Source organism: Callithrix jacchus, chromosome 6 (assembly GCF_049354715.1).
Source record: "Callithrix jacchus isolate 240 chromosome 6, calJac240_pri, whole genome shotgun sequence".
Lineage (NCBI taxonomy): Eukaryota > Metazoa > Chordata > Mammalia > Primates > Cebidae > Callithrix > Callithrix jacchus.
Genome location: NC_133507.1, coordinates 135,016,654 through 135,043,678, shown reverse-complemented (window position 1 = coordinate 135,043,678; position 27,025 = coordinate 135,016,654). Strand labels below are relative to the sequence as shown.

Genomic DNA, 27,025 nt, shown 5'->3' with positions numbered 1-27,025 from the left:
ACAATATTTTATGCTAACTCACAGCACACACCAGCAGTGCTTCTTCTTGTTGTTATTGTTGTTGTTGTTAGGTTTACACTTTTTTCAACTACACTGACTTGGTTATACCAAGTTTTAGTATGAATTAAACACAGTAATGGTTATGAACATCACAGATAAGATTCGCCTATTCTTCATTTTGCTGCTGATCATAAAATGTCCCCGGTTGGGCCAGGTGCAGTGGCTTACGCCTGTAATCCCAGCACTTTGGGAGGCCAAGGCAGGATGATCAAGAGGTCAGGAGATCGAAACCATCCTGGCCAACATGGTGAAACTCGTCTCTACTAAAAATACAAAAAAAAAAAAAAAAAAAATAGCCGGGCATGGTGGCGTGTGCCTGTAGTCCCAACTACTTGGGAGGCTGAGGCAGGAGAATTGCTTGAACCCAGGAGGCGGAGGTTGCAGTGAGCTGAGATTGTGTCATTACACTCCAGCCTGGGTGACAGAGGGAGAGTACATCTCAAAAAAATAAATAAATAAAATGTCTCTGGTATTATGCTTACCAAGAGTTAGTTGAAATGGTATATAACAACTTCTATTGTTTGTAACAAGAATAGGTAACACAGAGTATTTAATAGGAACCAGGAACTGTTCTAAGGGTTTTCTGTGTACTAACTAATTTCAACCTCATCCTGCCTATAAGACTGGAACTACAACTCCATTTTACAAAGCAAGAATCAGAGGCACCAAGTTTCCACAGCTAGGACCTAACAGAGTTGGGAATCAGCCCAGACATTTAGGTTTCACCATGTTACATTGTCTCTCCATGTTCTATATGGGTTTTCTGTGTTATATAAATACATAAAATATTTGCCAATTATTTTCCACAGAGATCTAAACCTATAAATGTATTATTGCTACTCAGCTCCATCACAAGTAATCATTCTTCCCTGTATTTCTTATCCCTATCCCTTGAAGGTGACACTTAAGCCCTATTCTATTACAGCCAATCCTCATATATCAGGTATCTGTCAGAAGGTCAGTATTTTGTTGCCAAACATAAGTAAGTGCCTCTCCTAATAACATAGTGAAAAGTAATTAGGCTCAAAAATAGCTAGTTAAATAATTAAACAACAACCACATAAAAATAGTTGCATACTTGCAGTCTCTTCCATAACTTTAAATCATCTATATGAAAGACTACAAAGAGTAAAATACTTCCTTTATTATCTACTACTGCAGAACAGTTTCTAATAGTATTTACCTCACTCTCTAATTCCTTGCCAGCAGCCTCTTTAAAGATCATAAAGCTTCTACTAGCAATCTGTTTAAGGTATTTTATCTTTCACTAACAAACTATTTCCAACATCTCCCTAATCCCCAGTTCCAAAGCCATTCTGTTACTTCTTATTTAACATCTCACTCCAGATATTCATCCAGAAGGTCATGCTAAGTGAAATGTTAGATACAGAGAGACAAATACTGCATAATCTCACTTACATGTGGAATCTAAAATAAAGTCCAACTCCACCAAAACAGACATTAGAAGGGGAGTTACCCATGAATAGAGGGTAGGGAGAATAGAGGGATGTTGGTCAACACTGCACAAATGTTCAAAGAATTTATGGAGACCTAATGTATAGCAGAGTAACTATGGCTAATAATAACATAGCGTGTATTTGAAATTTGTAAAGAGAGATCTTAAATATTCTTACCACAAGTAATATAAAAATGGAAAGGTAACTACATTAGGTATATATGTTAATTAGCTTGGGTGTGGTAGTTATTTCACAATGCATATGTAAATAAAAATATTCTGTATAGCTTGAATATATGTAATTTTGTCAATTACATCTCAATGATGAAAAAAGGAACAATAAGCACTTATGATATTATAATTTCTCTGGCTCAAGAGCTCAGTGGTGGTTTAGCTGGTGGAATTTGACTTGGGGGGGTCTCTCATGATGTCACAGTCAAAAGGACAGTAGGATTAGGGTCATCTGAAGGCTGAGATGAGGCAGCAGGATCCAGGTCCATGGCAGCTCACTGACACTGTACTAGTTTGCCTGAAGACCTCAGTTCCTCCCCATGTGGGTCTCTCCACAGACTGCCTTAGCATCCTCAAGATATGGTAGCTAACTACCCCCAGAATAAGCAGTACAAGAGAACAATGTGGATGCCACAATAGCTTTTCTGACCAAACATCAGAAGTCACACATCATCTCTTCAATATCTTACTGGTTACATGGGTCACCCTATTCAATGTGTGAGGATTACATAAGAGCATGGATATTAAGAGGTGGGGCTCACTGGGTGTGTATTAGTTCATTGTCATCCTGCTATGAGGAAATACCCAAGACTGGGTAATTTATAAAGAAAAGAGGTTTAATTGGCTCATAGTTCTGCATGGTTAGGGAGACATCAGGAAACCCACAATCACGGCAGAAGGCACCTCTTCACCAGACACCAAGAGAGAGAATGAGTGAAAGCAGGGGAAATGCCAGACACTCATAAAACCATCTAGTTAGACTCACTCATTATCACAAGAGCAGCATGGGAGAAACCGGCCCCATGATCCGATTACCTCTACCTGGTCTTGCCCTTGACACATGGGGATTATAATTCAAGGTGAGAATTGGGTGGGGACACAGAGCCAAACCATAACAGGTGTCATTTTATTTAAAGACCATCTTCCTTCCATACTATAAGAGTGTTAAAAGAGTTAACATATGTAAAGTATTTAGATAAGTACCTGGCTTATAGTAAATGTTACAAGTATTTGTTGTCACTTCTTTCCTCGCTCTGCAAAGAGATGACTATCTATGGAAAAAAATCTCTTAAATTTCTCATGCCTCTGTTCCCCCATTATGCTAAAATAAATAAAAGACAATTCAAAATTTCTCTCCAGTTATAGATTTATATCTTTCTCATAGTTTTATATAATGAGATAAAATTTCCTAAAGTTCAGCTAGAGGAAGTCAGCCTCTTTTCTATGAAAAACCATGACCCCTTCTACGAGACAGCTACTAGAAAGTCATTTTGTAAGCAGTCACTTGTATGTCTCCAGAAAAGCAATGCCATCCTTCACCATGTTCATACCATAATAATTTCAAAACGAAGTAAATGCTCTACAATCTTCAGGATAGACTTTAAAGTTGTAAATAAGCCAACCACTGGTAAGATTATATGAGGAAGCGATGTCACACAGAGATATAGAGTAGAAAAAAAGTGATTTGTCCTCAAACCATAGAAAATATCAAACAGTACTTGTATACTCCTACCCAGCATATATTCTAGACAATGGCTTTTTATCACTAAAATGTATTACTTTCCAACAATCAAAAAAGATTAAGGGAAAACACAACTACCATTTTACAAAACTTAAAAGTATTTTCACATGGACCAAAATTATATTTATTCTCGTAACACCGCAGCGATGTCTAACAACACAGATGTAGTCGGCTGTAAACTGAAAACGAAGAAACTGAATCAGACCTTAAAAGATCTGCCCAAGATCAGATGGCTATGAATGACAAAGATAAATTCCTGAGATACAAATATCATGAATTTGCTGCTACACCATACTGTTTCTACAGTAACACAATAGGATATGTTTTTGTAACCAATATCCTAGGTAATGAACTCACCTATTTTTTTCCAAAGCTCTCAAGCGTTACATTAATAAGAGGTAAACTAAATCACATAGATAGCTCAATTTGAAGATCCACAGAGGAAAGAGAAGTAGAAAAGAGCTACAGGCTACAAACTCAAAACAAAATCTAACCAAGGGCAAGAGACTGATGAGACAATACATCGGGTAGTGGACAAAACACTCAAACTAGGAATATACATACTTTGATTGGTTTTTATGTATCCACAATATAATTTATATTTATAAATTCCCAGAAGTAACTCAGTTTAAATTGTGCAATGTTATTAAAGACATAAATATACTTTGACACTTAAGTTTGTATTCATCTTTTTACCCCGATAGCTAGCTGGCAAAATGGACAGGTGCACAAACTGATCCTAAAGTGATTCTGTAGCAGTTTGCAAATATATACACTATACAAAATAAAACAATGTTGAAATTTGAGGAGAAAAGGAAATAGTATTATAGAAATAAGATAAGGATTAAGATGCAGCACATACCATAGTTTTCATAAGATTGGTTAAAAATAACCCCCAGATTTTACTCTAAGCTTCCCAGTAAACAGGGTAAAAAGGGACATGGAATCAGATGCTAATTTTGTATCAACCCAATGAAAACTGAGTTTCTTAATAGATATCCAGCAACATCTTATCCCAAAGCAGAGAGAAATGACATTCTTGGGTTTTCTTAAAAATAACAGTACATTGTAGATATATCAATCCCTTGGGACAGCCAAATCAATGCCCTTGGGACAGCCAACAAGGCAGAGTGAAGTAGGATGTGATGGAGTACTGTTTGTGAAAAACTTTGGAAAGAAAGCATTGCTTTGGATAGCAATCTTGCCAGAATAGAAAAGGTTAATTCATCAAGAAAGACAAAATGCTTTACACTCTGGTTCTGCTTTCAGTGAGCAAACTTCTCATCTGTAATTTAATCTCTTAGGTGATCCTACTCTCCAGGAAACATTCATACAATTAAGCTAATCACAGTTTTCATGCAAAGTTATTTTTCCACTGAAATAATAAGCTAGCATTCTTGCTTAAAACCAGTTTCTTAATGTCAAGCTGCCTTTACGCCCTTAAAAACCCCACTTCTCTCTAGCTCCCTAGTATTCCTTCAAAGAACACTGTTGAATTTCAGTTCCAAAATTCTTCTGCCCCATCTGTTCCCCTTATATCTGGTTCTTACATATCTGTATACTTGGCCTTGACTTGACACTTAATACTGTGCCTGGTTTTCTACAATGTTCTTGTCTAGGATAGTGTCCATGGCTCCCCTTTTCTCCCCATGCTGAAGCCACAGCCCACAGCACCATCCAAGTCCAGGCCAGGTTCTGTATCCCTACTCACAACCTAGACAAAGACTGAGGCTCCCATTCCTCCCAAATCTCCATTTGCTCTGAAAGGAATTTAGTAGCACTTGTGAGTTTCATAGTATGAATTAGTTCGCTGGTATTTGGTCACCATGGGTGAACTATCTCATAGTTTCTGCACTAGCAAAGCCTGCACTAGATCCTGATATTATAGATATTATCAGAAAATGGGAAAATGTAACACCCACACCAAAACTGCCAGGGAGCCCTAAGCCCATCACCGTACTACAGAGGACACAACTGCGAGAAGCCTCAGGGAGACAATTTTGGTTGGCCTAATGGTGCAGCGCTTGAGGTGCCAATTGGTACAAGGGACAGACAAATAACATTCTGCAAATGGACCAAAGCCAGAAACCAATGAACAATTTTCAGATGCGAGCAGCATACAAAGTACCTTACACATTGCTCTCTTCCAGTGCTGCATTTGTAGGCAGTGGTTTACTGCCAGCAGCAGCAGCATCTTTATAAAGAACTGGAGTGAAACATATAGCTAATTATATTTTACATGATTTCCCAAAGCTACTATAGACAGAAATCATTTTGTAATCCTTGCCATCACTGCAGAGCCAATGTGTAAGGGATAATCTAAAAACTAACCTAGATCTTCCACGATCAACATTTTATTATTAAATTGAAATAAAAATACTGTAAATAGCAAACTTCATAGTCTTGTTCCCTTTCTTAGGAAGGCCAATTTAAATAAGTAAGCTGAGTAATGTAGACAAAAAATGGAAGGTATCTGGCATGCTTATGTTCACATTCCCTTTTGCCAATTGCTCCCTGCAGTTTTTACCAACACAGTCTTCATGAGGACTCAGAATTCTTATTAATATCTAATACCAGGGAGCCACTACCAATTCAATAGAATTGGCAAGAGTGTAAATGTATTGGCCACCCCTGTCCTAGATAGCTAATATGTATCTTCTACCTCCAAAACTGGAAAATAACTTTTTTTCAGCATATAAGACTCAGTGCTAATGGCAGCTGGTGGTGTTGTCTTTCCAACTTCTAGGCCGGGAGATCCAAAGATACAGGCTCCATATGTGATAACTCTATCTGAAAATGTAAAGGCTAAAGGTCAAGATATACAGACTTCCTACTTCAATTACAGTCCTTGGACCAGCAACACCAGCAGCACCAGGAAGTTCTTAGCAATGCAGAAGCTCAGCCCCCTTCCCAGACTTACTGAATTGGAATCTTCACTTAAAGATCCACAGGTGAGTCATACACACCTTAATGTTTGACTACACTAAAGGACACAGAACAAAACACATTTTTTTCTCTCCAGATAGCCTGACTTTCACACAGGTAAAAATCAACACTCTGGATTTAGCAACATAGTTTTTGGTCTAACTATATGCAAACTGTCTATCCTTTTTATTTGAATATACATAGGGTATGATATTCTAATATCTAAGAACCAATGCACAAATTAAGGTCCAATGATAAGAAGTACGCTATTAGAGTTCATAATAATTAAGAATTTTGCAAATGTCTTTTCACTTAATACTACAAACATTTCACAGAAGTATCACATTATAACAGAAGAAAACATGGCTAACACATGTATCTAAGGGAATGTTAGTTTTAAAAAAGGAGAAAAGAGAAAGAAATCTATGCATCCACCTTTCTGTTTTTACTTACTTAACTACGTTTAGTTTATTTAAAAAAAAAAGTTAAAAACCATACAGTAAATTCAAAAAAAGGAAAACTTCAATTTAACTAAAGTTATCAGTGAACATTACTATTGCAGTGAAAGGCTAGATGGAAATGTTACTTAAGGAGACAGCAGCCTGGTACAGTGGCTCATGTCTGTAATCCCAGCACTTTCAGAGGCCAAGGCGGTAGGATCCCTTGAGCACAGGAGTTTGAAATCAATCTGAGAAACAGAGTGAGACCCCCATCTCTACCAAAAAAAATAATAATAATATAAAAACTAGCTGGGCATATAGCTGCAAACCTGTAGACTGAGCTACTCAGGAAGCTGAGGTGGGAAGATCCTCAAGCCTAGGAGCTTGAAGCTGCAGTGAGTGATCATCATACCACTGCACTCCAGCCTTGGTAGCAGAGCAAGACCTCATCTCTAAAAACTAATAATAATAATTATTATTATTATTACTATTAGATGGAGTCTCGCTGTCACCAGGCTGGAGTGCAGTGGTTTCATCTTGGCTCACTACAATCGCTGCTTCCTAGGTTCAAGTGATTCTCCTACTTCCGCCTCCCGAGTAGCTGGGATTACAGGTACACACTGCCATATTCAGCTAATGTTTTTATTTTTAGTAGATAGGGGGTTTCACCAGGTTGGCCAGGATGGTCTCAATCTCCTGACCTCATGATCCACCTGCCTTGGCCTCCTAAGTTCTGAGATTACAGGCATGAGCCACTGCACCCAGCCATAATTAACAAATTTTTTTAAAGACAGCATGAATCTTAGATAAGGGCATCAGTCTAGTGTGATACTCATATTTCAGGATCTAGAGTCCTTAATTTTGAAGTTTCAAAAAGAAATGACTTTGGGACTCCAACCAGAGCTGATTAGCTTCACAGAACTGGCTCAAACTTACTCAACTCTCTGAAATTGTTGCTGGGGGCAGGAGAGACCTATTAACTGGCCAGTAAACTTACACCCGCCATCTAAAAAGCCAAAACCTTAATATTAGAATGCCTACAGAGAGGAAATAATCAAAAGATAGAGGAGCCAGGTGTCCACGTAAAGGAAGGTATGTAACAAAAACAATACCACGAGGGCTCCACTTTCCTAGGGTCCATGTATTCCATTACTCTTCCTTGAACAAAGTCTCTTTTGACAAATAACAAAATCAATTAACCTTTAGCTTTCCTAGTACAAATTCATTCTGGCCTTCAATTGTAACTGGACAGTCCTAAATGTCCACAGTCACACATTGATAGGTAGCCCCTCCCCACTACAACAATTGAAAACCTCACCCAAGTTGTGTTGATTTCTAATAGATTTATTCACAAAAGACAACCAATCTTCTTTCTAAGTTCTGGAGATACCTACTTGAGCCTTTACATATCACATAGCTAAAATCTCGCCTTGTATTTTATAAAGCTGCAAATATTTTTCTAATGATGAGTTCTAGAGAGGATTCATGTACTCCATAACACAACTGCTTAATGTTCTGACAACAGCTAAGATAAGAACAATGTCATGTATGTTTGTATCTCACATTGTTGAAGTTTAAAACATAAAAGCAAAGATATTGTGAGGTTTCTTAGAAGAGAAATAAGTGGCACTGCTACAGCTAGGCAATTACAGAGAAGGGGTGTTGCAGAGGTGAGAATTATTTTTCCTGAACACAGTGTCTAAACCATTATAAAGGACATGGTACCTTTATCAATGCCCCCACCCACCTACCCAAGGTGGATCCTGGCTGTTTCCGGTAGGGACATTAGTAATGTAGGTTGGATGTGTACTGAGCCTGAGTCAGGACAGGTTAATCCATATTCTTCACATTTGAGTGTTTAAAAAGCAGAAAAGTGAGAGATTTCCTAAAGAATTCAACTTGTTTCAAACTCTTTCTTAATATTGCTAGCTCATTGTCTAATATACTAGGAGAATCTGTTCAGTCACAAATAAGGGCAAGTCCAGGACAAATGTAGATTAGAAGTGACTGAGTATATGTACGAAGCAGAGGACATCAGATTTCTGATTCATTTGTGCATATTATAACTTTTATTTACTCACCAAGGTAGCTCAATTTAATTACCTGAAAGTAAAGACTTTAGACCAAATGAAGTCTCACTTTGGCAACTATCATGATTGCCTTAAGAAACAATGTCAAATAACATTTCACAGGCAACTCTTAATTACCCATGTGAAGAGAGCCCAGGGATACAAGAATAACTGGTATTCACAAGTAATTCTCAAATTTAATTTCAACTAAGAGTTGAAATGACTAAACTTCTTCCCTCAGCATGGTATATAGCAAAATTGATTGGTTAAATGCTTTAACTGTGTATCCCCTGACTACTCTTTCATTAAAATAGAGAATAGTAGTCAATCAAAGAAAGAAGAAAAGCAAATGGGTTTGATAATTCACAAAATGGATAGTAAAATCCTAAAAAGTTTCAGTTGTTTATATGTGTTAAAGTTCAAATAAGTGTGATTATTTGAAGAAGTCTTTGTAAGACAGGTTTGCAAACTGCTACATCTTGGCAGGTGTGACTCAGTGATCTCCCTGCAAATTAAGTAAACCTGATTTTCACTGCTAAGTTTTGTTGTTAGACTCCTATTTCATAAAGATATTTGCAAAAAGTTACCTCATTGTGTCAATCTCATATTAACGATTAAACTGTTTCCATGGAAATCATTTTAATGCAAACCAAATGACAAGATGCCTGGTTACCATTCAGTAGCCAGGACACTGGATATAGATAAGCTTCCAAAGAATTGTGAAAAATTGTTGTTTAACTTAAAGAGGAATATAACTAGAAAAGACAGCCTGTTAGATTTATGAAAACAGTTTAAAACCTCATGTATGACACTAAAGCACCCATATATTTCTTACAAATTGATTTCAAGTGATTCGAATTTCTATTCCTGTAAAAGTCATTTTTGCACCCAATAAAATACTACCTATTTTCTTTAATCTTTCAACTAAATTCTTCAAAGCTCTCTGTAGTATGGATGTGTACTGAGCCTGAGTCAGGACAGGTTAATCGGCTTTCAAAGCTCACAAAATGAATCATTGCTGGATTTCGGAAATCTTGAATTAAAGCTGGGTAGGATTATAGTTGATCAAAAAAATAAGATTTGGCAGATTTTGGAGTTTCCTTGATATCTTTAAGAACTGAACAGATAATCATCTCTTTCTTACCTGCCTGAATAAAGGAGTTAGTCTTTTTCTCAGGAACTCTCCCGGTCTCCCTAGTACAGATTAATCTATATAACTAGAGGAAGGGAGTTCTAAAGCCTTACACAGGAAATAGTGGACCTAATTATCCACACATGGTATTCAATTTTTCTGGGACTTCCGACAAAAATCGCTCATCACTATCTGCTTTCTTCCTAATATCTCCTAGCTTTGTACCTCACCAGCTCATTATTTACTTGCTCAAGAAAAAAAAAAAAAAAAAAAAAAAAAACTATTCTATTATTATTAATTAGGCAAACTTGAAACTACCCAGGAAGATGATGCTATCGAAACTAGGCATTTAAGCACTGAATAACTGGACCATCGAACAGGACCATGGGTTGGGTATTCTGAGCTTCAGCTCCTTAAAGTCCAGTGGCAGAGGTCTTTCCCTAGTCTCTTAACATTCCCCCGTTTAATTTGTTGCGACGGCTGTCTGAAAGATTGAGGGCTTATTTAGAAAAGCCATTATCTGAAAGGAGGGTTGAAGCAACTTTTTTTCTGCTGTCTTAACATAAAAAGCAAGTCTCCAATCAAAATTTGAGTGGTTACTAAGTATGAGGCCTTGGAAGGTTTCCCAACTCTTCTAACAACAGGTACGGGACACTTTGTACTAAGGGCGAGAATTCAGTGAGTAGCTCTCAGGGAGACCGTGGTGGCAAAGACCTTGACGTCCAACACAGGCTCGTCCAGCACGGTGGATCCAAGCCTCAAAAGGTGCCCTCAGTGGGAGGCCCTCGCCTTCGTCCCAACACCCATAACCCGCCAGCGCAGCGGGCCGTGCCTCCACGGGAAGGATACGCTCCAAGTAGTAGGCGCCCTCGGCGGCCACCGCATCCGCCGTATCCCTGGCGTCCCCGGTTGCCGTCAAAGCCATGCCCAACGCCTCTTCCAGGACTCTCTGAGCGGAGCTGGGCATCCCTCGCTGAGCCATCTCTGGCGCTCCGGTTCCCCGCGACCGGCAGGCCCACAGCGGTCCCTAAGGGCAACAGCGAAAACGCTGCCCGACGGCCCCAGGCAGCTCTCGCGAGATCCCGAAATCCCTCACCCCCGCCCCGCGGACCAGCCCCGGGCACTGAAAGGTTGCGGGGAATCCAAGGAGCTGGCGCCGTCCAGCGCCTCCTGGTTACCGTGGCAACAATGTTGCCTAGTTAACGCTTGAGCGGGGGCGCAGCTCTCAGAGCGGACAAGATACAAGGAACAATTGGCTTGCAATGCCCCTTCTTATCCAGGCAGCTTGGTTTTCTTTCGCTTTGACACTATCGTTCCTTTCACATTTCGTTGTCGTCTTTGAATAACCTTTCTCTTGATTCTTTTGCCCATTTGCAGTCCTCTAATTTCAGATGTTTGTAGATCCCCAAGTGTTTCCAGGGAAAAATACCAGAAAAGGGGAAGTTATTTTGAATTACTGTAATAAAATAAATAAGTTATATTCATTTTTAAAAAAGGAAAGGGGAAGTTCTAAACACCTGAAATTTTTTATTTAATGAAAAAATAAGTCCTAAAAATCAAATTGAGAGACTGACCCAAGGGAGCTACCGGAAGCTCCTCTGACACTTAGCAATCAAGATCTCTGGTGTTCAGCTTTGTCAGTTCCTTTCTTGTAATCTTTAATGCATTTATCTGGACATGTGTTTTGAGTTTGGTTCCATATACTGAGACTTGGAATAGTATTTGTAGCATTGATTCTCACCAAGGTAAAAACAGTTGCATAAAACTTATGCGCTACAAATTTGGTCCTAACAAATGTATATAGTTGACACTTGCCTGATCATGTGTAATCCTATTGCTATGAGAGGATCTTCCTCAGGTTATATTGCACATGTATCAGAAGCAAATTCAAGGCCCCTTTCCTTGCAAATATTTTTTTTTTTTCCTTAATTTTTATTTTAGGTTCAGGGGTACATGTGCAGGTAAACTTGTGTAGCAGAGTCTGGTGTACAGCTCATTTTGTCACCCAAGTGCTAAGTGTAGTACCCAATAGTTATTTTTCCTGATCTTCTCCCTCCTCCCACTTTCCTCTTCAAGTAGGCCCCAGTGTCTTGTTCCCTCTTTGTGTCCGTTTGTTCTCATTATTTAGCTCCCACTTACAAGTAAGAACATGCAGTATTTGGTTTTCTGTTCCTGCATAACTTTGCTAAAGATAATGGCCTCCAGCTCCATCCATGAGAGGATACGATCTCATTCTTTTATGGCTGCATAGTATTCCATGGTATATATATACCACATTTTCTTTATCCAGTACGTTTATGGGCATTTAAGTTGATTCCATGTCTTTGTTATTGTGAATAGCAATAAACATGCATGTGCAATGTGTCTTTATGGTAGAACAATTTCTATTCCTTTGGATATATACCTAGTAATAGGATTGCTAAGTCGAATGGTATTATTTTTCATTTTGTATTTCTTGATGAAAACTGGAAGCCCGTGATCCTCTAAAAGCTCCCATTTATTACCAAAAGATAGCAGTAACTTGCTAAGGTATTTGAGAGTGCAGGTGTCAGAGCCAGAGAGACAGCTTTTCAGAGCCTGCTTCCATCACTTACTAGCTATGACACATTGGGCAAACTATTACTTAAGGCCTCTAGGCCCTAGTTTCATCATTTGTAAAATGAAGACAACAATATTACCTACCTCAAAGTGCTGTTGCAAAGGGTAAAGCAACATAAAGCATTAAGAACTTACAGGAACACAGAAGACACTAAGAAATGTGAGCTGTTATTTCTATTACATTTGTTTGATTTTGTTTTATTTTTAGAATAATTAAGGGTTACAAGTAGACATAATAGTCGGATAATTCATTCCTGGTACCTATTCTTTTGCTACCCTACTCTTTGTCCTTGACTTCTCACATCAGACATTTCCTGAGTACTCATTAAATTCCAGGAACAATCACAGGAGGCTGAAAATACAGGAGAAGAATTCTGACATTGGAGAATCTGCCGCTTTTATAGAAAGGCTGCTCTTTGTTTCAGAAGAAGCCATTACCTCATCTCTCCAGGTTGTTTCCTGTAAATCCAGCCTTAACAAATGACCTGAGTAAGTAGTGGTCAAGGCCTTACATTTTTGGCAGATCCAACAAGACACGTAGGAACATAAAAGACATGGAGGAGGGTCTCTCAGAACAGTTGCTGTGTAGTTTGATTTGTTTTTGTCTGTAACAATGGCTCATCCATTTATTGCTTTATGGATGTAGTATGTCATCTTCTACAGATATGTTTGTCTCCTGCCTCTTCTGTATGACCTTAATTAAGTTCTCTGAGCCTTAGTATCCTGTTCTGTAAACCAGAGATTTTAATACCTAACTTACTAAAATATAAAGAGTAAATGAAATATGTAAAAAGCACTTATTACCATGTCTGGTATATCAAATATTTTCAGTAAGTAATCGTTAATAAAACTTGCTTAAAATGTTGAATGAATATGCAACCCCAATTGTAATCATACTTATAAGAAACTTAAACATATAGAAACAGTTTAAGATAAAACTTAAATATTTTCAGGAACATTCAGCACTCAAACAAGGGAAAGAGTTTAATAGAGTCAAAATTAATAAATTCTGACCTATATCCCCTGCTTAAAGTAGAGGATAAATGGGGAAAAAATTCTTCTCCAAAGAGTTCAACAAAAGAAGACTTGTAACTGAAAGAAGTATCATTAACTACACTCCTCAAAAAACATAAAAACCTGTAAGTCTAATTCTATGAAGTTTTCAAGTAGCCAAGGTTTTAATTCAGAGTCACTAATTTGATTATATCCATTTCATGGATTTCAGAATTGGAAGTCACCCAAGATATGTATGGTTCAACTACAATTTGAAACACATTTCACAGTCACCTAAGCAGCAGTGGTTTTAAAAGTTCCAATTAGAACCCACATTAACATTTTATTTTGTAAACCTTTTGGTCTCTACAATGGTCTAAAAAGCAATGAAATAAAAGCAAAAAATAAATTTAACAAATATAAATGGAACCAATAATTGCCTTCAGATAAAAACATGATACAACCTTTTAGGAGGACAGCTAATATCTTAAAACTAGTATGGATTTTCAAGGAACAAATCTGAAAATAAATGTGTTACATTTGAATTCTTATTCTGTTAGTAGCTAGTTTAATTAAAAAGAAGTGGGAAAGCTTTGCTAAAACAAAAACTTCATACCACAGTAATTGTGTTACAATCCCTTTCCATCCTATAGTATTTCCTTTTTAATATACTTTACAAACTTCCTTGAAGTAGGAAAAAACAGTACCTTAATATTTTGATGAATGAACAGCAAACTACTTTCCCTTTGAATGTGTTACTGAAAAAGTTAAATAAAGAAAACCAATGAAGACAGTAAAAATAAAGCAACAACTACAAAGAACAACAAATTTTATCTCCTCGCAGCCTAAATGCTCCATTTGTGTAAAAGTGAAATTATTTTTAAAAGCAAAACCAGAAAGGAAGGTGACAATGGATGTGCTCTTTGCATTTGCAGATTTAAAGCAGAAAATAATCACATGCAATAATATAGTAAAGTACCATTCCATTTTCAGAAGTTACAAGCATTCATTTGCTATAGATAGAGTCCAGGCCATTTACTGATGCATCTTTTTATAAAAGTAACTATCTTATTTTCTTTCAAAACTTCACAGTAAGTGGTAGCCAATTTTAGATTTCTGGATTCACAGAAGTAGTAGTAATTGGCTATGGTAGAAAATTATCATTTCAAACATACAGAATATATATTTCACTTTTTCACTAACAACCACTTGAAAACTTATTTCTCTAATGTTCTGAGCCCATGTAGTTCAAACAGGGTCAATTCTCTGTCTCTGGCAAGGAACATATGTCCCAGGTTTAACCCAAAAGAATATCTCATTATTCTTGGCTACTGTGGTCAGTACTGAAGTTGGCATGTGTCTTAAAAGGAGCCAAATTAGATTTGGTAAGAAATTTTGGAGATTTGTGGAGATTCTTATTCTGCCCCTTGGGACTTAGTTCTGGAGTTGCTACACCATCATTGCAAGTATGAAGAAATTATCTGTCTAAGAATTGAATCAGCATGTAAGACCCAAGTGGAGAAACAGAAAACTTGAGCCCAGATGCCATCACTTGAACCTCTAGTACACACACATATATTTCTTTGCTCTGTCAGTTGAGAGGGCCTAGAAGCAACAACATCCCCATAACAATGAGCATTTCAGATTTTAGTTTTTAATACCATTTTTGAATGAAAAGGTTAGAGGGCTCCTTGGAGAAATGGCTGGTTTTAGGGCTGGACTGGGAATAAACAAGATGAGCCTGGAGGATCTTTAGTTCCAGAAATTAAAAAAGATCCCACCTACAAAAAAAAATTTTTGCATAGATCAAAGGAACACTGCAGCCAGTTGTCCTAGGTGATGGTAGGACAATTTGAGCAACCAAATTAATAAAGTATTACTGAAGTGTAATTCAAAGTATAAAATAAGTGTCTAAGTCCATACTGATATAAATAAATGACTAAATGACGGGTAAATGAATGGAGAAGAATGGGCAAATCTCCTGTGAAGAATAGTTTTAAATAATTTATGTAGATACTCTGCATTCCAGCAGATCAAGCATAGCTGCACATTCCCTAAGTATAGACTACACATAGTGAGTTCCTCATGTAGTTAAATCATGGGACTGATTCACTACCACAAGAACAGTATGGGGGAAACCACCCCCATGATTCAATTATCTCCCACTGGGTTCCTCCCACAACATGTGGGAATTATGGGAGTATAATCCAAGATGAGATTTGGGTGGGGATGCAGCCAAACAATATTATTCTACCCTTGGCCCCTCCCAAATCTCATGTACTCACATTTCAAAACCAATCATGCCTTCCCAACAGCCTCCTTAAGTCTCAATTCATTTCAGCATTAACCTAAAAATACACAGTCTAAAGTCTCATCTGCAACAAGGCAAATCCCTTCCACCTATGAGCCTATAAAATAAAAAGCAAGTTAGTTACTTCCTAGATACAATAGGCTTGCAGGCATTGGGTAAATACAGCCATTTAAATGGGAGACAATGGCCAAAACAAAGGAACTACAGGGCCCATGCAAGTCCAAACTCCAGCAGGGCAGTCAAATTTTAAAGGTCCAAAATGATCTTCTTTGACTCTATATATTACATCTAGGTCACACTGATGCAAGAGATGGGTTCCCATGGTCTTGGGCAGCTCTGGCTGCTTTCACAGGCTGGTGCTAAGTGTCTGTGGCTTTTCCAGGTGCACAGTGCAAGCTGTCGGTGGATCTACTATTCTGGGGTATGATGGACAGTGGCCCTCTTCTCACAGCCTCCATTAGGCAGTGCCCCAGTAAGGACGCTGTGTGGGGCCTCTGACCCCCACATTTCCCTTCTGCACTTCTTTAGCAGAGGTTCTCCATGAGAGCCCCGCCACTTCAGCAAACATCTGCCTGGACATCCAGGTGTTTCCATACATCCTCTGAAAGCTAGGCAGAGGTTCCCAAACCCCAATTCTTGACTTCTGTGGACTGGCAGGCTCAACATCCTGTGGAAGCTGCCAACACTTGAGGTTTGCACCCTGTGAAGCCATGGCCCAAGCTCTAATTTGGCCCCTTTCAGCTATGGCTAGAATGGCTGGGACACAGGGTACCAAGTCCCTATACTGCACACAGCCTGGGGACCCTGGGCCCGGCCCGCAACAGCACTTTTTCCTCCCACACTTCCGGGACTGTGATGCGAAGGGCTGCCGTGAAGACCTCTGATATGCACTGGAGACATTTTCCCAATTGTCATGGGTATGAACATTCAGTTCCTTGTTACTTATGCAAATTTCTGCAGCTGGCTTGAATTACTCCTCAGAAAATAGGATTTTTCTTTTCTATCACATTGTCAGGCTGCAAATTTTCCAAACGTTTATGCTCTGCTTCCCTTAAAAAACCGAATCCCTTAACAACACCCAAGTCACCTCTTGAATGCTTTGCTGCTACCCTAAATTCAGATACCCTAAATGATCTCTCTCAGGTTCAAAGTTCCACAAATCTCTAGGGCTGGGGCAAAATGCCACCAGTCTCTTTGTTAAAATATAACAAGCAAAGTCACCTTTGCTCCAGTTCCCAAAAAGTTCCTCATCTCCATCTGAGAGTACCTCAGCCTGGATTTCTTTGTCCATATCATTATCAGCATTTTGGGCAAAGCCATTCAACAAATCTCTAAGGAGTTCCAAACTTTCCCACATTTTCCTGTCTTATCTGAGCCCTCCAAGCAGTTCCAATCTCTTCCTGTTATCCAATTCCAAAGTCACTTTCACATTTTTGGATATCTTTTCAGCAACCCCCGACCCCTGGTGACAATTTACTGTATTAGTCTGTTTTCATGCTGCTGATAAAGGCATACCTGAGACTGGGCAATTTACAAAAGAAAGAGGTTTAACTAGACTCACAGTTCCACATGGCTGAGGAGGCCTCAGAATCAAGGCAAGGAGGAACAAGTCACATCTTACATCAATGGCAGCAGGCAAAGAAAGCCTGTGCAGGGAACTCCTGTTTATAAAACTATCAGATCTCATGAGACTTATTCACTACCATGAGAACAGTATGGGGGGAAACACCCCATGATTCAATTTTCTCCCACAGGATTCCTCCCACAATATGTGGGAATTATGGGAGTACAATTCAAGATGAGATTTGAGTGGGGACACAGCCAAACCATATGTACCATCAAACAAGAAAAGTGGGAAACTGTCACAACTGGGAGATCCCTAAAGAGGCATGCTGACTGAATGTGATGTGTGATCCTAGGGGAAAAAATGAAATTATGTAAAAACTAAGAATATCTGAATCAAGTATGGACTTTATTAAGTTAACAATAATGTGTCAATAATGTTTATTAGATGTAACAAATGTACCATGGTGATGTAAGATGGTATATCATTTTCTTAGTAGGGAAAACTGAGAATATGACTATATGGGAACTTTCTATATTACCTTTGCAACTTCTTGGTAAATATAAAACTATGCTGAAATAAAAAATTAATATTTAAAAAGTTGCTTGAACCTTTATTCTAGCATTGCTGTAAACAAGTCTCACCATTGCCCTTTCTTTTGAAACAATAAATGTATTTTGCTTAAGAGTTTCTCTTGGGCTTTCTGTCACTTTCAATTCAACAAGGCCTCCTGGTAAATTGACTCTTTATGGAATCACCATTATTTCCACACTATTTGAAGATGTATTTTGCTGCCAAGGTTTTTTTCCTAAAAATATCTGATATACAATAACATTGTATGTGTATTTTAAAATGTGTTGAGAGGGTAATCCTCATATTCAGTGTTTTTACCACACACAAACAGGACTAATATGATGTGCCTTTGTGAATTTAGACCTGAGAGTGCTAGTTTCACCACACAAATGGAAAAAAATATGGTTTGTTTTCATGCATAGGAGAAAACTGAATGGGCTACCTTTGAAGTTCAGGCTACCCTCCTCTATCTTGTTCACTTCCTCATCAGTCACTTCCTCATCTATAGACTGAGAAGAGAAAGACTTTAAAAGAGTGGTAAAAAGAGCAAAAAGACATTGGCTGGAAAGAGAGAAGAATTGTGCAGAGAATGGGGTAGATAGAAATGGAAGTCTGTTGTTCCCCTCTGTGTGTCTATCTGTTTTCATCATTTAGCTCCCACTCGTAAGTGAGAATATGTCACATTTGGTTTTTTGTTCCTGCCTTAGTTTGTTAAGGATAATTGCCTCCAGCTCTATCCATGTCCCTGCAAAGGAGATGATCTCATTCCTTTTTATGGGTGTGAAGTATTCCATGGTGTAAATGTACCGTAACACCCCGAACTTAACTTAAAAATAAAAAATGAAAAAAGGAAAAGCTGAGTTAACTATGCTATCTTTGCCATCTTTGCAACTCTTCTGTATATCTAAAATTATATCAAAATAAAAGCTAGAAACCATCATTCTCAACAAACTGACACAGCAGAAAACCAAACACCGCTTGTTTCCACTCATAAGTGGGTGTTGAACAATGAGAACACATGAACACAGGGAGGGGAATATCATGCACTGGGGCCTGTTGGGGGTGGGGCGGGGCTAGGGAAGGAATAGCAAGGGGTGGGGGATTGGGGAGGTATAACCTTGAGGCAATGTGTTAAGGAAAACCAAGTCCACAAGGGGTGCGGTCCACAAGGCAGGAATTTTCCAGTGCCATGCCTCGATCCTAGGCCCTATTCAGAACTTAAAGTTCTTTGTCTGACTTTCCAGGAGTGGGCTAGGTAGAAATTCCAGGTGACCATCTTTGTTCTAAAAAGCCCACCGAAAGCTCTGGGAGGAGGGGTCTCTGATTGTGGGCCAGACAGCCAATTTAGTATCAAAGTCAAAGAGCAATCATGCCAGAGGAAGTTTGAAAGCACTCCTCTCATTGGACGAGAACATGAATGGGGCGGGAATAACTCCAAGGTTAAAAACCCACTACTCCTTACCTATACGGATTCCTCCTATGGATCCCCTACCACAGCAGTGTGGGAGCTCTCTCTCTCTCCTCTTTCTCTCTCTCTCTTCCTAATAAACCTTTCTCTGCTAAACTCGTTGGATCTGCGATATTTATTCCAAAGGTAAGCTCACCGTGCCTCCAGGGCCCCTTCCCTTATTCCTGGGGCAAGAGAGGTCAAGAACCTGGGCACCTTGGGGAAAACAACAGATCGGAGAACTGGAAGTGTCTTTGGGATGCCCCCGCAGCTCTGTTTCCATTCGCCGTTTACATCTTTGGCAAGCACGGGGAGGTAGTTAAGCCCCTGTACCCTTCCCTGGTCACATCTTTGACAAACATGGGAAGAGAGCTGAGCCCCTGAGCCCCGCCCTGGTTACATCTTTAGGAGAAACACCTAATGTAGGTGATGGGGGGATGGATGTAGCAAACCACCATGGCATGTGTATACCTATGTAACAATCATGCATGATCTGCACATGTACCCCAGAATTTAAAGTGTAATTTTTAAAAAAGGAAAAAAAAAAGTTTTAAATGTATTTTTAAAAAAGAAATGGAAGTCTAACTTGGGAAAGCATTATGACAATTCTAGTTGTGAACATTTAACACAAATCTAATGCCCACTCTGAGCAGTGGAAATTTGCCTGTGAAAATTCCACTGTTTGGTATGCAGTGGGGTATATAGCAATAGTCTATAGTCTTGCTGGATAGAGTCTTCTTCCAGTCATTGCAGGTTACCGTGATCCTCAATTGTCACATCCAATACCTGAAACAGAGTAGACTTATCTCAAGTATTGTATAATCCACGATTGACTTTACTATGTCTTAACACATCTACAATTATGCATATTACCAGAAAGAAGAAAGAGAGAAAGAGGGAGGGAGGAAGGAGGGAAAGAAAGGAGAAGAAAAATTTTTTTCTAAGCATATAATACAATGCTCAATTCTTTGTGGATAGTGGGATGCAGAGTTTGAATTGTTCCTTTTATAAAAGATAACTCCTTTAGCTCCATTCCCTTCCTGGAGGTAGAAAAGTAAGTTTGGTAGTGAATAGGCCAGTCAGTACGTTAGGTCCAGGCTGATCAGACCCTGGGACTGTTGAGACAGATCCTTGTGCACAGAATCACACAAATCAGAGATTCAGAAAATATGAGAGTAATGAAAGCTAAGTCCCAAATGTGAAATACATAAGGGTTAGTCCGATTTTAATTACTTTGATTAAAATAATATTTTTTTTAAGAGACAGGTCTCCCTCCATCACCCAGGATGGAATGAAGTGGTATAATCATAACTCACTGCAACCTCAAATTTATGATTTCATGCAATCCTCCCACCTCAACCTCCTAAGTAGGTGGAATAGCTGAGACTACAGGTACATGCCACCATTCTCATTTTTTCTTTTCTTTCTTTTCTTTTCTTTACTTTTTTTTTTTTTTTTTTTTTTTTGCAGGGACAGGATTTAACTACGTTGCCCAGGCTGGTCTTGAACTCCTGACCTCCAGTAATCCTCACACCTTGGCCCTCTAAATTGCTGGGATTATAGGAATGAGCTACCATGCCAGGCCCCATATTTTTTTAAATATAAGTCACTTCAGTTCAATACGTGTACTTGCTTTAAAACCTACTTTTAATGTAAATTACTTCTTTGATTTTAATTGAGTTAAGATCTAGAGGTACCCTCCTACCTGACACAGACACACCCTGATTTCCAGGACTTATATATTTCATAAATCCTTATCAATAATTTTATAAATTAATTAGGCACAAGCAGATGATTGTAAAGTTTTAATAAAATTTGTAGGTGAAAAATAATTTTTGTTTATAAGAACATCACAGGAACTTTAGAGACAGTAGTTTTAGATTAAAAGTAGGGTTTAAAGCAAGTACACATGTTGAACTGAAGTGACTTATAATTAAAAAAATACATTTATGGGGCCTGGCATGGTAGCTCATTCCTATAATCACAGCAATTTAGAGGGCCAAGGTGTGAGGATTACTAGAGGTCAGGAGTTCAAGACCAGCCTGGGCAATGTAGTTAAATCCTGTCCCTGCAAAAAAAAAAAAAAAAAATGACAGACTAGTGCAGAAGAAAGGATTTCTAAGACAAGGATGGTACAATTATGCTGACAGTTATGAAGGCTCCAATTTTCCCTACTTTAATGACAAACTATGAAAACTGACATTTTATCAATATTCCCTAACATTACTCTTGCATTTACAGCACAGTGTTATTTTTAAATTCTTTAATAACTCCAATATCCAGACAAAGTTTTTCATATTTACATACTTTAAACAGTCAATGACTTGGAATCACTTTTTTGTTTTTACATAGAAACATTTGAAACATTTAAAAAGAAATAGAATACAAAATATTCAGATGAGCGAACTTAGCAGTCAGGGAACATTTGAATAGGGATGATTGTTCCCAGAAACTGAGAAAGTTGAAAATTATTGCTGGTTGATTATGAATTTTTGAACATGTAATAAACATCCCAGAAAATCCAATGGCCACTGGATTATAAACTTGAATTTAGAGGAAAATAAATATTCTGTTTGCTAATAAAAACTCCAGTCATGAAAAACTGCCTCTTTTTGGTAAGACTACTCACAATTTTGGCTTCTGAGAGTGAAAAGTAATATGGAAAGTGTGTCAGAGACAGTCTTCCTACCTGACCTTACTGTGAAGGCCACTCAGCTAATTGCTCTCTATCACTCAAAGCACTCCCAGACCACTGTTACCCACACAGTTATGCCTGAACTTGCAGACACCACCCACATGAAGGAATCTACTTCCTCGTATGGTGAGTGGGCACAAGATGAGGTCTTAAATTAGGAGCAGTTTCCTGATGTTTGCTAGTTTTCCAATGCTGAGAATATTAGAACAATGACAGCTAACACGTACTGAACGTTTTCATTTGATCCCACAACAATCCTTTGAAGCAGTTGCTGAGGCAGCCGTGAGAAAACTCAGATGTGGACAGAATACATAGCCTGCACAAATTACCTTTTTTAAGCAGTGCTAATGTCTTAAAAAACCCTGGGGCATGCAATTGTCTCTGATGCAAGAGGATTAACCTGGTAGTGAAGCTCACCAATATCCCTCCTCACCCTTTCCATTTTGGAACCACTTTTCCTCTTACTTTTGTTCTCTGCATACAGTAGAGAAAGCCCCTCCCTTGGAAATAACCTGTTCCTTCAGAGTTAGGATGTTCTATCACATTAATCTACACTAAACTCTAAACAAATAAGAGAGTGGTGATTCAGTTTTTCTCCCTCTCAAGCAATTATCTCTTTTCTTCATAAAAAACATGTTTCCCATTTCTTGCACGGCGTTTCAAATATATTTGGCTGTTAAGTATGTATAGTAGACCACCAATTGTGTAAAGCAAAGTAATATGCATGCTTGTATAGTCTTGTATACTTTTTCTTAACAAAGTTATTTCAGAAATTGATCCATGTTAGTATGTAAAGAAATAGCACATCCTTTTTAATAGTTATATAATACTACTCTATATAGATATACTGTAGTAATTTATTTAAACAGACTATAAGACACTTTGCTTGGTTTTTTGTTTTGTTTTGTTTTGTTTTTATGAGTCTCACTCTGTATCCCAGGCTGGAGTGCAATGGCACAATCTCGGCTCACTCCAACCTCCACCTCCCAAGTTCAAGCAATTCTCCTGCCTCAGCCTTCCGAGTACTTGGGATTACAAGCACCCACCACTATAGCCAGCTAATTTTTGTATGTTTAGTATAGACGGAGTTTCACTATGTTGCCCAGGCTGGTCTTGAACTCCTGACCTCAGGTGATCGTACTGCCTCGGTCTCCCAAAGTGCTGGGATTACAGGCATGGACCACCACACCTGGCTCACTTTTCTGGTTTTATTTAAACCGTAGCACTCCATCAAAGCTGGGAATAAGACCAATCATCTTCCTTTATTTCTAATGGAAGCTGATCAGAGTGGAAGGGTCAAGAATGTACCATATACTCTACAGGAAATACTTCTGCTCAAATTTTCTGTCTCTGGAATACCTTAAGCCAATTTATTGTTGATTATTAAAGCTTCTTTTATACACAAAGTAAAATGTTTACCATTTAGAGTTTTATAATTTGATTGGGTCTTAAAATATTAAAAATGTCAATGTAACACAATTAAAGGTTCAGAGAGATTTCTAAAACACTCTTGGAGAAAACCTTGTTTTCTTATTGTTTTCTCGTTTTCTTACTGTTAGTATAAATGGATGCTCTTCTTCAAAGTAACAAAAAAAAAGTTACCTTTTAAAAAGTAAATGCTTAAGTTTTAGTGCTTGACCAACTAATTAACATAAGTGTCAAAATTATTTACACCTTTACCAGAACTCTTTTTGCACCTACCATTCTTTGGAGCAGCAACGAAACTCTACAACCATAATGAGGGAAAACATGTATCTTTTCAGTAGTGTCACATTTCTAAACGAACTCTTATATCACTGAAGGTAAGCATCAATGAGTCGGCATCATTCTTCCTGCTTCATGATCTTTGGCATAGTCATAATATACAGAATGTCTGGTGTGGAACAATGGCTGCAGATAAAGGTGAAGATCAACAGTCAAGCAGGAACTATATGCAGAAGTCACTACACACCATATTTAGGCACTATATATAGACCTCATCCTAAAATTAGTAGTAAGCCACTGACGTATTTAAATTAGAGATTAAAATGGCCAAATAACAGGGGCCTTAACATTTAAGAAATTATTCATAACTTAAACTTTGAATTAAATACATAATTATACATATATATACATATACACATATATTTTTGATGTATTTATTAAATGCAGTCTTCTTCATTTCTCTTTCGTTTGCTTCATTCTTCCACATCTTCTCACCCTCCCCCACATATCAACTGGCTCCCTGGAAAGTCAGTAATTTTGAAAATATGATACATGCTCTGTATTTTTCTTCATGCTCCTTCGCAGCTCACCATGGCCCCCAAACATCACTTCGTGTTCTTCGTGAGTAGGCTAGATTGCAAGGCTAATCAGTTTTCTCACACTGAGCAGTTTTTCTCTTGTCACAGTTGTAACAACATAGGTCAAGGAGATGACAGTTTGACAGCCTATCACAACTTGACTACCTATTGCGTAACTCCTTGTTCCCAGCGGGAGGGGGACTAGCTTCTTTGTTGCATACTACAGTTTTTTGTTTACTCAAAAAGTACAGGACCCTTGGCTCTACTGTTCCATTCTGTAATGCAACCCTCTGCTTCTGCAGATGTCAGGTGGCTTCCCATGTCACCCCTGTAAGACTCCTGGACAAGGGGAACTATTACAAATATGAAAATGATGATTCTGTTTGATGTGCCATGAGTAAAAAAGCTCTTAGTTTCTGAACCAGGAGTCTTATGTTTTCTATCAATATCCATAAAACATAAGAAGACTAACTTGTTAGTTTGCAAATAGAGTAAAATCTCAGACCCTTTGCAGTACTGGTATTCACATAATTCAAATATGCATATTAGATATAAATAAAGAACTTTTTGTTACTTTATATTTTACAAAAATGGATGACATTATATATATATTTATTTATTTATTTTTTTTTTGAGACGGAGTTTTGCTCTTGTTACCCATGCTTGAGTGCAATGGCGCCATCTTGGCTCACCGCAACCTCCGCCTCCTGGGTTCAAGCAATTCTCCTGCCTCAGCCTCCTGAGTAGCCGGGATTACAGGCACACGCCACCGTGCCCAGCTAATTTTTTTGTATTTTTAGTAGAGACGAGGTTTCACCATGTTGACCAGGATGGTCTCGATCTCTTGACCTCGTGATCCACCCGCCTTGGCCTCCCAAAGTTCTGGGATTACAGGCTTGAGCCACCGCGCCCGGCCCGACATTATATTTATCTTCTCTCCTGTTGCTTTCCTTACTCAAAAATGCCTTATAGAAAAGCATACAACCTGCATTAATACAATTTATTTTTAGTTGCTACAGTTTATTATTTAATGTACACATAATGAAATGTATTTATTCTCCCCTGTATAATGCCACCATGAGCATTACCACAATAAAATTCATGTATATATAATTTTAATTAATGGTGCTTTGCTTTCTAAAGTATCTGAGAATTACAGAAGAGCTGGATCAACGGATATATTTATTTTTAGTTTCAATGGCTATTGCCAGATTGCTTTTCCCCAAAACTATGAAAGCTCACATTCTTATCTGCAATGTACACATCTACAGCTTTCTCTTTAATTTTTTATTCTCCTTTGGGATAACCTGATATCTCAATATTACTTTAATTTTCATTCCTCAACAAATACTGAACTATACAGTGTCATTTTTATGCTTGTTGCCATTTAGGTTTGCAATATTGTAAAATGTTTTCTATCATTTTCCTATTTTATTATTATTATTTTTTTTTTGGAGACAGAGTCTTGCTCTATTGCCCAGGCTAGGGTGCAGGGCACAATCTCCACTCACTGCAACCTGCACCTTTGGGTTCAAGCTATTCTCCTGCTCAGCCTCCTGAGTAGCTGAGATCACAGGCACATGCCACCACACCTGGCTAATTTTTGTATTTTTACTAGAGACGGGGTTTCACCATGTTGACCAGGCTGGTCTCGAACTCCTTACCTCGTGATCCTGCCACCTCAGACTCGAAAAGTGCTGGAATTACAGGCATGAGCAACCATGCTGGGCCTATTTTCTATACTGTTTTTGTCCATTTGTAAATATTGATATTAGGCCTCAACCTGTTTTTGTCCATTTGTAAATATTGATATTAGGCCTCAGCCTATCAATTCTATTACAAATATTTCTACAATTAAATATTTCTACAATTCCCATCTTGTTATTGACTTTATTTCTAATCTATTGTGAAAAGAAATCATTTTAAAATTCCTGTGGTTAATAATGACTATTTTTTAAATGTATACTGAGTTTACAGTCTTGATTAAGAATATTTTGTTAAACCTTACATTATATAAACACACTCCTTGATATTCTTGCAAAGTTCTTACTTTTAATTTTTTATATTTATGTCTTTAATTCATCTAGAATTCATTTCTGTGTAGAAGATAAAATAGATTCCAATTTTATTTCTTCCAGTGGATAGATAATACTGCCAGATATGTTTTTAAAATAATTTCTTCCTTCTCATTGACTATCTCATTTTATACATAAAATTTTAATTTTTATGAGATTTGTTTATAAAATATTTTTTCTATTCCTATAATCTTTTTGTCTGTTTCTCTATACCAATGTCATATTGATTTGTATTTAGTGATTTTCAGTTTCAATATTCTGATATCTGGAAAGTCAAGATCCTTTCCTTGGTCCTTTTGCATACTCTCTTAAGCTCTTTCAGACAATAAACAATATTATTTTATACATTTCCCCCTCCCAATGAAACACGTTGGGATTCTAACTATAACTTAATTTATTAATTCTAGAAGCAGTGACTTCCTAATGATATTCAATCTTCCTAGGACACATTAGGCCTTCTCATTTATTCAATCTTGTTTTTTGTCTTTTAATAAAATTTCGTGTTTTATATCATGAAATATTTCCATTCCAAACATATATTAGAATAATAAAAATCATACACTATGTACCATTTCCAGAGATTAAACAAGGATTCTCTCACTTGAGAAAATATATTATATACAACTCCCAGTTATTTTGATGAGTTCCCTGA

General features: G+C 37.9%; 1 protein-coding gene across 6 annotated transcripts in view; it reads right to left on the bottom strand.

The window, feature by feature from the left end:
- Window positions 1-27,025, bottom strand: part of SPAG16 (sperm associated antigen 16) — a 1,454,415-nt gene that overhangs the window by 1,161,298 nt on the left and 266,092 nt on the right. For 4 of the 6 annotated variants that reach the window (XM_078328427.1, XM_078328430.1, XM_035305611.3 and 1 more), the window contains exon 1: window positions 10,685-10,864. The exons of 1 other annotated variant lie outside the window; for it this stretch is intronic. Coding sequence is in view for 2 of the 5 variants with exons in the window: in XM_035305611.3 (XP_035161502.3) it covers window positions 10,685-10,817 (133 nt within the window). In the remaining 3 variants the exon portion in view is untranslated. One more of the 6 variants, XM_078328428.1, reaches the window with a different exon arrangement.